Below are 12,216 nucleotides of genomic sequence, written 5' to 3' on the forward strand. Positions count from 1 at the left end.
ATGAAAACAAGGAAAAGTATAGCTTACTAAGTTTTCCTTTCAAAGCATTTAAAGAGACTAGAGCCTTGAGAGGTGACTTGCATTTTGCCTAGAAGACTAATTACAAAACTTAATAGGTATGGGAATGGAGATGGATAACTTCCGTTTCTCATTTTCCTCATTGCTAAGCGATTTAATTCTTTCGGTTTGAGGAAAAGAAGCATAAGAAAGAAAAAGAGACAGTTCCCCCTCCCCCCATACCTGCTCCTTTATCTTGATCCAAGAGTCCCTCAGCTCTTGAGGGCCCACTGTAGTCATGGCAGAGCGTGCATGCATTCACTCATTCATCCATCCATCTATCCCTCCATCCATCCATCCATCAGCAGAGTGCATTCACTCATCCATCCATCCATCCATCCATCCATCCATCCATCCATCCATCAGCAGAGTGCATGCATTCACCCACCCATCCATCCATCCGCAGAGTGCATACATTCACTCATCCATCCATCCATCCATCCATCCATCCATCCATCAGCAGAGTGCATTCACTCATCCATCCATCCATCCATCCATCCATCCATCAGCAGAGTGCATGCATTCACCCACCCATCCATCCATCCGCAGAGTGCATGCATTCACCCACCCATCCATCCATCCATCCATCCATCCATCCATCCATCAGCAGAGTGCATTCACTCATCCATCCATCCATCCGCAGAGTGCATACATTCACTCATCCATCCATCCATCCATCCATCAGCAGAGTGCATGCATTCACCCATCCATCCATCCATCTACCCATCCATCCATCAGCAGAGTGCATTCACTCATCCACCCATCCATCCATCCATCAGCAGAGTGCATGCATGCATCATCCATCTATCAGCAGAGTGCATACATTCACCCATCCATCCATCCATCCTTCTATCCATCAGCAGAGTGCACTCACTCACCCATCCATCCATCCATCCTTCCATCCTTCCATCCATCCATCCATCCATCCATCCTTCTATCCGTCCATCAGCAGAGTGCATCCACTCATCCACCCATCCACCCACCCACCCATCCATCCATCCTTCCATCCATCCATCCATCCATCAGCAGAGTGCATGCATTCACTCATCTAGCCAGCCAGCCAGCCGAGATCTCCAGCCACATCCCCGATATTATTGGACCTCCAGTGCAGGTTGTGACTTGATTCTGGCACGTAAGATGCTCATCAGGCTGCTGTTAGGAAATCCAGGCGAAGCCTGATCTGGGATATTCATGCAAGAGTTGATGGCCTAGAGGGGGGTTGCAGAAGGGGCCAGGGCATGCTTGGGAAGAAGAGCAGAAAGACCATCCACTGGGAAGAACATTACTTGAAGACACTGGAGTGTAAGATGTTGCCGTGCCTGAAGGGAACCTTTAAGTAGCTGAAGCATAATCGCTCCGCCTGGAGGGTGTCTTGGCGGGGACTGGATCTGGGTTCCATACCGCCAGAAGAAAGAGAACTGAGAAAGAGGCAGTCAGAGTCTCCAAAACAATTCCCCAGCTCCTCCTCCTTGAGTTCCTTCCTCCAGCTCTGCCACCCTCTCCCTGCCTCCAACTTCAGTGCGTGGGAAGAGCTCCCATAGGGCTTGAATCTGGGGCCCCTGCCAACACCGATAATTAACTGCGGAAAGTACAGAGGAAGGGAAGCCTGGTCCTGCGTCTGCTAAGTTGTTATCTGTAAGGCCCCAGCCTCGTGAGGGGCGTCGGCGGAGCTCTTGGAGTGAGGGGAAAGGGGGCGCGGTCCCTGCCTCAGTGAGTCGTTGCAGGTACTTGCTCACGGGAGCACTCAGCGGTTGGGAACAAACGATGGAAATGAGGGGGCCCCAGGGGTCACGTTAGCCTGCAGTCGTCTTCCCTGTCGAGCGCGGTTCTGCGTGCAACAGGGACATGTGAAAGGCAACGGGAAGACGAGCAGCCGCTAAGGGGCGCAGTGGTGAGGCAGCGCCCTCGTTCCTTTTCCGAACAGGTGTCAGAACATTAAAGATAACACCATCGGCATCGAGGAGAACGGGGTGTCCCTCACCTGTCGCTTTCACGTCACCGTCTTTAAGTTCATCGGGGACTACGACGAGGTTCATCTCCACTGCGCCGTGTCGCTCTGTGACTCGGAAAAATACTCCTGTAAAATTGTAAGTGTCCACGCGGAAGGCTCAGATCCTTCTGCACCGCTGGCGGTGCTCCCGGCGCGGTGCTCCCGGCGCGGTGCCGGTGGGTGGGCGCCAGCAGCGGGCGGTCACCCTCCGTGGGAGAGCCCAGGGCGGGGCGGGGTCCGCTTACTCCTCTGCTGCTGACCTGTCAGCGGGTCCGCGGGCCAGTTGCTACGCCGGACGTCTCTTGCCCTAACGCCGGACCAGGGCGCCTTCACGTTAAGCGACTGCCATTTGAGAATAAGTATCTTTTGTTGTGGAAGATTGGCCTGCTACCCTCTAAGAAGCTCACATCCCGGCCTACGTCACCTCCTCCCTCCAGTTTTAGCACCCCCAAATCTCCCAAACATTGCCAGATAACCCCTGGGCGACCCAACCGGCCCGGTTGGAAACCACAATCGCAGTCTCCAGGAGTGTGCAGCGAGTCCTGACAGTTTACCACACATGGTTTTCACCCAGTGCAGCTACTGAAAACAATATAAGTAACAAAAAAAAAATCAAAAGACATTTCAAACATAAGAACGTGAGGCGTCTCCACATGCACCCCACAGTCGAGTAGCTCCCGGCTCCCGGTCGCTACTGCGTTCGTGTCCCTGTGTCTAAGTCATTCCGAGATCTGCTGAGTGTCTCCTTGACTTTAATCTTGTGAAAATTGGTCTCTCCTCCTCCTTCCCCTGCCCCAAAAAAGTCAACGGTGGCCAAAGAGCAAGGCAAAAGTGAATGCTCTTGATGCAGGCGAGATTTGTGGAAAAGGGAAGTGAATTTTTTTTGGTTTTCTGTTTGTTTGTTCTTTTTGGCCAGTCCTGGTCCTTGAACTCAGGGCCTGAGCACTGTCCCTGGCTTCCTTTTTTGCTCAAGGCTAGCACTCTGCCACTTGAGCCACAGCGCCACTTCTGGCCGTTTTCTGTATATGTGGTGCTGGGGAATTGAACCCAGGGCCTCTTGTATACGAGGCAATCACTCTTGCCACTAGGCCACGTTCCCAGCCCGAAGTGAATGTTCTTAATGCGATGAGAATGTGAATTCTGGTTTGTGGGAAGGGGAAGGTTGGGTGGCATTATGGGGGAAACCCATCCAGAATCCGCACCACAGCCCTGCAGGCCGGGACGCGAAGCAGCTGCCTTCCCTCTGTGGCCAGCCCTGTGGATGCCGGGGTCTACTTTCTTGGGTCAGCTAACTCGAATCTAACGACCACGGGGCCGAGTTCCACTCCAGTGTAAAGTCAAACTCCTTATAAATGTACGCGAGTGCTCCCATCGTCCCTCTAAACCTCCCCGGGGCCCCCCGGCTCGGGAGGGGCAGCCAGGATGAAGACGAGGTACACACCCATCGTCTTCTCACCACACACAGTGACAGCCTTAAGACTTGATCGCCCCAGCGCCTGGCTCCTCGCGTTGGAGGTCCCAGCTTAGGCTCATCCTACGCTTGCAGAATCAAAACGTGAATTATGGTCGGATCGGATCCGCTTGCAGATGGAACTGCATACGTTAGCACCTGACGAGACACGGCAACCCGCACTCCCGAGCAGAGAGCCTCTCTGAATCTAATTCCAGTGCGGAGAGTGTCTTTAATTCCACTTGACATCAAGCCCAGAGTCCCATCGGGCTCAGGGACCGAGAATGCATGGGTTCTAATTAATCTGAGCAGCTATCGTGTTGCGGGCCAGAGTCACGGCCTCTACCGGAGGCAGAAATGTGGTGAGGAATAAGTTATCCGATTCGTGGTGTGAAAATCCCCCTCTGGTTGCCCTTTCTTTTAGAATTGCCCGCAGAATTCCAGGATTGCCACGGATTACACAAAGGAGCCCAAGGAGCAGATCATTTCAGTGGGACCTATTAGGAGAAAGAGTATGTATGTTCTTGGAAACACGTTATAAATTATGAAGACAGTGGGCCTGGAAGGCTCAATCCCGTTCCTCCGGTGACGTGGGGCTGGCGGATGAGGAGGTGGCTTTGGGGGTGGGCGGGGGATGGGGGGGGAGGGGAGGGGGGAGGGGAGGGGGACAACAGACTGGCAGCTTCCTCCCGGATATCTTTACATTGGCCTAAAAGCCGAGCCGCCTTGGGCTTTGCTTGGAGCCTTGCTGCTCTCTGAAGGCTCCTCTGGGTTGCCCGCCCGCTCCTTCCCGTGCCCGCCCGCTCCTTCCCGCGCCCGCCCGCCCCTTCCCGTGCCCGCCCGCTCCTTCCCGTGCCCGCCCGCTCCTTCCCGTGCCCGCCCGCTCCTTCCCGCGCCCGCCCGCTCCTTCCCGCGCCCGCCCGCTCCTTCCCGTGCCCGCCCGCTCCTTCCCGCGCCCGCCCGCTCCTTCCCGCGCCCGCCCGCTCCTTCCCGTGCCCGCCCGCCCCTTCCCGTGCCCACCCGCTCCTTCCGGTGTGCAGGGCTGGACTGGTGTGAGGACAACGGAGGGTGTGAGCAGATCTGCACGAGTCGGGTGGACGGGCCTCTGTGCAGCTGCGTGACCGGGACTCTCCAGGAGGACGGCCGGAGCTGCCGAGGTCAGGGCGCCGAGGGGGCCCCCGGGGGCGCCCCGTCCCGGGAGGGGAGGGGGAGGGAAGCCGCCGGGGAGCGCTAGCACGGCTCCTCAATCCCACCTTGTGACCCCCGACCTTTCCTCCTCAAAGACGCAGGGCGTTACAAAGCAGCGCCGGGTCAAGGCCGTAGGTGGCCCGTAGATCTGGCGGCCGAGTGCCGCGGGGCTGCGGTTGGCGTCGGGGTGCTTGCCCGGGTTGGTGCCTGGTTTTCCTGGCTCCGTGGTGAAGGCGGTGGGGCCCCCTTAAGGACGGGGTCCACTCCGCATCTGGCCGCCTTCCTCGGGGCCGAGGGGATCCGGAGACAAGAAGCCTCCCGTCTCTAGCGGAGTGCGGAGATGTCTGAGCCCTACGCGACGGACGCCCCCCCCCCGCCCCCCGCCACCCCACCGAAAGACTCGCTGTGTCCCCTCTGTCCACAGCCTCCAACTCGTCCGTGGAACCTCAGGTCGGGACGCTCCTGCTCCTCGTGACCCAGATTTCACTATGGCGCTTCGTGTGCACGTCAGGCCTGACCTCCTAACGAACTCAAGGTTGCTATCTAAAGTACTGTAACTGACCCACTGCAGCTCCCCGTAGCGTAGCGCGTGTCCCTGAGTGCGGTCACAGGTCCCGAGACGCCTGCCCCCCCCCCCAGTCCCTGAGTGCGGTCACAGGTCCCGAGACGCCTCCCCCCCCCCCCGCCCCCAGACGGTTGTCGCTAGAAACCTCTGCTCAGCACCACCAAAAGCCAGGAAGGAAGGGTCACCCGGAACCCGCCCCGGGCGGCAATGCTGGTTCCCTGGGGGGGGGGTGGGGGGTGGAGTCGTGTCTGGAGGGGTCACTCCACTCCCACGAAGGGATCGCTCCGGGGTTTTGGAAGTGTGGTCTCTGGTGCGCACGTTGCTCCCTGGTTCATGACGAGATTCTTCCCCTCCCCCCGTCATGCCCCCCTGCCCTGTCCCCCCCCCCCACCCCGGGGCGGCCTGCAGACCCCTCCCCCCACCCCCCCACCCAAGCCGCACCCCCTTCCCGCATTACCAATCGACCACACCCTCTCCCATGTGTTTTCTCTTTCAATAAACGTTGTGTTCAAGTCTTCTCATCGCGTTCTGCTGAGCTTTGCACACTGTCGCACGGTATGATGGGAACAGAGACCCAACCAGCCGCCACTGGCCCAGGCAGACAGGGCCCGAACCCACCACCATGTGTTCCCGTCCCGAGCGCGGGCGGGGCAGAAGGGGCTTCGTGAGCGAAGTGGGCGGCTGCGGCCCCCCCCCCCCCGAGCGTGGCGTGGAGCCCGATGAACCGCGGTCAGCCGCCACGTGGAGGGCCTGCTAGCTAGAGCTGTGGCTGCCGCCTCTGCTGAGGCTGACACGGGGAAGACACTCGCGTCCCCCTGCGACGCTGTCGTGGATTCAAATGGAAAGCGGGTGTGCGTTTTTTTCTGGGACCTGTGAAACACAGAGCACAAATGCTTAGCATTGTGTGTGTGTGCGCGTGCGTGCATGCGTGCGTGCGTGTGTGTATGAGTGCCGGTACTGGGACTCGATCTCAAGGCCTCCCCGGGCGCCCCCTTCCAGGCTGGCCCCCCATCATGAAAGCCCCACGCCCCTGTGTGTTTCTTCGCTGCCCCCTTGCAGGCGGGCGTCCCTGAGATCCGCCCGGCTTTCCCTGGCCGCCCTCCGGCCTCGGCCTCGGGAGGCGCTGGGGCTCGGGGGGTGCCCGGCTCAGCCTCGGGAGGCGCTGGGGCTCGGGGGGGTGCCCGGCTCAGCCTCGGGAGGCGCTGGGGCTCCGGGGTGCCCGGCTCAGCCTCGGGAGGCGCTGGGGCTCCGGGGGGTGCCCGGCTCAGCCTCGGGAGGCGCTGGGGCTCTGGGGTGCCCGGCTCAGCCTCGGGAGGCGCTGGGGCTCCGGGGTGCCCGGCTCAGCCGAGCGCTTGGCGGCCTCGAACCGGGCGAGCCGGGGAGCCAGCTGCCCCTGGCCGTCGTGAGCACCGCGCCCCCCGGGGCGGCCAGGCGGCTTCAGCCGGGGGTGGCGGGGCGTGTGGGGAGCGCGAGGCGGGTGAAGGGGGGAGACCGTCTGGTCACGCTGAGCCTCGACGCGTCATCCCCACGTGCGAACGCAACCGCGCGTTCTCTGTTTCCGTGATGCCGTAGCTCCTGCCTGCCCCGCCCTGCGAGGGCCGCAGCCAGCCCTGCCGCCGTCGAAGCTACGGGAAAACCAGATAGTAGACGGCGGGTTAAAGCCGGTCATGTCTCAGTTACTCACTGAAGTCCCGTAAATGACCCGTCCACGAGCCGTGCGGGGAGCAGCGGGCCGGGGCGTCCGTACCGACTCCTCCCAGTCCAGTCCCCCACCCGTCCTTCGGAATTGCTAAGTCAAACAGCAGGGGCTTCAGATCGCGGTCACGCGCGGCCTTCCCGCCGCCCTTCGCTCCCGGCCAGCCGGCTGCCCCGCTGCCACCCAGCTCCTTCCCGCCTCTGCCCACGGTGGCCGCACACTCTCCCCCCCCCCCCCGCCCCCGGCCAGCGCCCGGCTGGCGACAGGACCGGAACTCGCCTCCCCGCCTCCACCGCACGCCAGCCCCGCCCACAGCGTCTGCCAGAGCACAGCCAGCAAAGACAAGCGTCGTCTTCGCTAGGAAATGACACCGTACGACAGGATGCATTAAGACAATCCTACGGCATTCCCTTTCCCTTGTCCTCACAAAATCAAAATAAAAACCATTTGCCTCAAGTAGGGAGGAGGGAAGAAAAGAAGGGAGTCACGTACCTAGCAAAGATGAGGAGAGGAAGTTACTGGAGAGTCCTGTTGACTTGGCACCTGCAGGGTGTGCGAAGAAAACACGGGGGGGGGGGGGGGGCGCGTGTGCTGGTGTGGGTGACGATTGGGATTTGTAATTCGTTTCTTCACCAGTGCTGGTTAGGGCTGTACTCGAAAATCCTAATGCTGAAACTTAAGAGAACTAATTGTTGAGCAGAGACTCAGCTTCTATTTTTAGAACCAGTTGACATTTAGCAAGAGCTTGAAATCTAATAAAATTTCTTTCAACCCAAGGAATTAAGTAATTATCAAAAAATGACAGCCATGCAGGGCTAGAGTAACAAAGCTTTCCTTCTTTACTAATTCTGAATTAATTAAGCAGCTACTCCATCATGAACCTGGAGACCTCTCTCCTGGCGCTCAGGGTAGGTCTGCGCTTTGTATTTCATTGCAATTCGCCCTGTTCAGAGCCTGCCAGGATTTTTCTTTGGTGCGTGTGCGTGCGTGCGTGTGTGTGCGTGTGCGTGTGCATGTGCGTGTGTGTGTGTGTGTGTGTACTGACATCTGAAGGGGGAAAAGACAAGCAAAGAGCACCCTCTAGTGTCCACTTTTTTAGCCTTGCATAAAACTCAAATATATATCAAAACACACCAATCAAATTAGGGTTCTCGCCACCCACGGTCCCCCCCCCCCCCCCACCTCTCCACCAACCTTACGTACAGAGCATCACCAGAATATAGCTCTGGAAAACACATCAAATGCCAAGGACATTTTATGATGAACAGTAGGAGATTTATTTTTATGCACACAGTAAGCCTCATTCCAGGAAAGAGCCAGCTTTTGCCTAGGACTAGGCAAATTTTGCTCTTCATATTTATTTCTTTAATGGGATGAAAAACATAGCTGCTGAGAAGAATTAAGTATCTCTTTAAGAGCCTGGGAAATAAACAATCTGATCAAGAAAAGCCCATGAAATATTTAGTGTTCCCCCCCCCCTTCTTTTTCTCCTCCCGCAGCAGAATGTAAAATACTTCCCTGTGCTTTCCAGCACAGGCAATAACTCGGCTCTGACTAATGGAAGGCTGTGTTGGTGATGGTTTAATTATATTTACTGAAATACGGCTCTCCGGTAAGACAACATCTCCATGGCAGAAGGACAGAGGGGACAGAGATAAAATACAAAAGGCTCGTCCCTTCATGAAGAACCTGGCAATCAAATTCTATTTGCTAAAAACAAAAAAATGGAGGAAGGAGATTCACTGTACATTTTGCTGTGTGTTTCTGTTTGCATAGAGCCTTTAGCTTAGCAATTGCTTTATTCCATAGCATATAGTACCCTTTGTGAAATGGATGTGTGTGTGTGTGTGTGCGTGCGTGCACACGCGCGTGCGCGCACGCCAGTACTGGGGCTTGAGCTCGGGGCCTGGGTGCTGTCCCTTAGCTTTTTGGCTCATGGCTCGTGGTCTGTTTTGATCTTCTTGCTGGCCATTGGATTTAAGAGTCTCAAGGACTTTTCTGCGTGTTCTGGCTTTGAACCCTGATCCTCACATCTCAGTCTTCTGAGATGACAGGTGTAACCACCGACTTTGAGCAGTGAACTATTTTTGAAAGTAAGATATTCTCCCATTCGATGAAACAACAATACGTTACGCTAATGTAACATCTTCCATTCCAACAGTCTTACCTTATTTTTGGATCATGCAGAACGGTGAGAGGTGTGACCAGCTGGAGATTAGATCACATTTGGCATGAAGCATTAAACACCAAAGAAAAACACAAATGCATTCCTATATACATGCCTTTGCATGTGGGGTTAGCCAATAATTCTCAATTTCTAATAACAATAATATGGGGACAACGAATAGCCTTTTAAAAACAAAGAACCCATGAGCCTATTCATTCTTTTTCTCCCCTTTTAAGTATCTTTGTAAAATTACAGCACAAAAAAAGCCATTGATGTTACCCTGCCTTCCCTGGGAAAATATCTGATTTTGCTGAAGGAGGCGATGGGTTTCATTAGCTCAAGACTTTGCTTTGGATCTCCCTGGAGTTCGTAGGGTTCTGGAAAGACTACGCGGCGGCTGTGAGAGTGGAGTCGCCATTGTGTGTAAGATCGTCAGGTGTCAGCCTGAGGCAGACCAGAGGCGTGGTTCTTGGTGCATTCTGAATTCTGCAGCCATGCTGGCCGTGCGACAGGGTTTGCGTGAGCCCCCGGGTGTGTGGGAAGCGGGAGTCCCGCGTGGGCACGCGTCCGTGCGACAGGGTTTGCGTGAGCCCCCGGGTGTGTGGGAAGCGGGAGTCCCGCGTGGGCACGCGTCCAGATCCGCGTCGGAGCGGGGCAGCCAGCCCGCGTGGGCGGGAGCCGCGATCCCGAAGCCCATGGGCCGAGTCGTTGGAGAGGGGGAAGGGCGATTTGGCTTGCCATGCCAGCACTCCTGGGTGCCACGCGAGACCACCACAGCGTGGACGAGAAGAAGAGCTCCGAGTCACGCGGAACCCAGCTTTTGCAGCCCCAGGTTCCGGAGGCCCCCCCCCCCCCCCCGAACCTCTAAGAGAGGAGAGCGGAACGGCTGGGAACCTGAATTCGGGGCTCGCAGCTGCTGGGGGGGGGCTGCTGGCGGCTCCCACGGGTCCTCCGTGCTCCACGGGCTAGCATGTTCTCATGCAGGGCCCGCGCACACCCGCACCGGAGCCGGAACTCGGGGCCAGGGCGCCCTCCCTGAGCTCATTGTTTGTTCGAGGCCAGCACTCTACCACTTGAGCCACAGTTCCACCTCTGGCGTTTTGCTGGTGCATTGGAGATAAGAGTCTGTTACAAACTTTCGCTGGTTTGGAACTGAGTAGCAACCAAAACAATGGGGTCCCCTCCACCCCGCCCCCCACGTCGGGTCTCCCTGAGAGCTGGGTGCTGCTTCGTGTGTTTGCGTGCTTCCATGGCCACACTCGCTGGGCGGGCGCTGTCTTCTGAGCCACGCTCCCAGTCCGCTTCTCCACGTTATCTCTGAGGCAGAGTGTTGCTTTCTGTCTGGGCACACGGCGGGAGCGTCCATACCTGGGACGGTGTCAGGAACACACACGGTCCCGCGCTCAGATCTCAGTTGAGATGGGGTCTTTCTTGTGTGTGTGCCGCGACTGTCGAGCTGGGATGCGTCTCCCCGCGGCCTCCCAGGAGCTAGGGCTGCGCGGCTGAGCTCGGGGCCGCGCCCACGGGGGGGGGGGGGGCTTTCTGATGCCACCCCTGGAAGAACATCGTGAACCAGTGCCCGCAGCAGCCCGAGCCTCTCACATTACTTGTAAAAACACGTGGAAAACGCAAGACATCTCACCAAGCCCCATGTAATAGATTCCAGTTCTATGTGGCGTTTTTCCTTATCAGCAGAAAAAATATATATAAATGGACATGGGTTGGGAAAAATGAGGGTATCGGAGCCTTGTAGATCTGTGCAGGCAGAACAAGGAATTGTCATTGGAACACGTGGCGAAGCGCGGGGGGGGGGGGGGGGAGGGAGGACCAGGAATGAGCCCAGCACCTCCCAGCACCCCCCCAGCACCCCCCCTCCCCCAGCACCCCTCCCCCTGTACCCCTTCCCCTGTACCCCTCCCCCCAGGACCCCCTTCTCGCATGACCTTGAGTGAGGACAACCAGGTGCCCAGAAGACTTACCTCTTCTAGAAATGTCTGGCAAAGGAAGGGCAGCTCCTGAGCAGTGGAGAAAGCGGCGCAGTGCTCTGGTCTCTGGAAATGCTGTAAGACATGGACTCCCTCAGAGTTCATTTGATGAGCAGAAACCTACTGGAACCCAGAGCCAAGAGACGAAATTCAAAGACAGGATTTCCCCTAGGAAGACACTCGAATCTAACAAAACAATTGCCGGTAGAGGCTAAACTAATCTAAAGGAAAGAAAAAGACGTTTTGATACAATTGCCTTGGAATGAACACAAGACTTCGTAAATGGAAGAAATGAAATAGCTCATCCTGAACAGTGCGTAAATGAACATTAGAGGTGATACGAAATGTAAGGCATTTCCCCCTCGGAGATGTTGTCAAACTTGACCATTCTCCTTACCCAGAGTCCAGTTGTACAGGGAGGGTACCTTTCTAAAATGTCTATACAGGTGTGTATGTGCGTGCTTGTGTTGTATATATGTATATAGAGAGAAAGAGCCAGAACCAGAGCCAGAGAGAAACAGAGATAGAAACACACACACACACACACACACACACACACACACACACACACACACACACACCAGAACCAGAGACAAAGACAAAGCAAAGGAGGGAGGGAGATTATAAGGATCAAGGTGAGTTGCAAGGAACCCATTCTGATGAGTGCTAAATTCTCCAGTATTTAGCTCTAAGCTGTTCTCCTCCGTGTAAACATGTATTGTTTTTGTGAAAGGAATACAGTCCTGGCAGCTAACCTCAAAGAAATACAGGGCCCAAGACTTGCAGTAAACCACCTGAAGCACAGTGCATGGCAAATACCACCTAACAAAGTCCCTCCACAGCAAGCAAGCAAACAAACCCCAAGGCAGTTCTTAGCACTCCAGAGCAACGTGTTTACCTTTTTACTTGATGTTTAGGGAGAGCCAATGAGCTAAGTCAAACTTCTCTTTGAAGGCAGTTTACAAAGCATATAAATGTGCTCGCCTATTCCTCTTTGTTTTGTTTTGTTTTTATGCAGGTCCTGAGCCTTGGACTCAGGGCCCGAGCACTGTCCCTGGCTTCTTTTTGCTCAAGGCTAGCACTCTGCCACTTGAGCCACAGCGCCGCTTCTGGCCGTT

The 12,216-nt window shown here is 56.3% G+C and overlaps 1 protein-coding gene across 1 annotated transcript in view; it reads left to right on the plus strand.

Moving 5' to 3' along the window:
* The window catches only part of Tecta (tectorin alpha), a 67,333-nt gene extending 62,123 nt beyond the window's left edge, over positions 1-5,210 (plus strand). The window contains 4 exon segments of the mRNA XM_048344012.1: positions 1,982-2,144; positions 3,922-4,009; positions 4,538-4,654; positions 5,110-5,210. Of these exon segments, the coding sequence (XP_048199969.1) occupies positions 1,982-2,144; positions 3,922-4,009; positions 4,538-4,654; positions 5,110-5,210 (469 nt within the window).
* Positions 5,211-12,216: the final 7,006 nt, after the last annotated feature.

Source organism: Perognathus longimembris, chromosome 3 (assembly GCF_023159225.1).
Source record: "Perognathus longimembris pacificus isolate PPM17 chromosome 3, ASM2315922v1, whole genome shotgun sequence".
NCBI classification, from domain to species: Eukaryota; Metazoa; Chordata; class Mammalia; order Rodentia; family Heteromyidae; genus Perognathus; species Perognathus longimembris.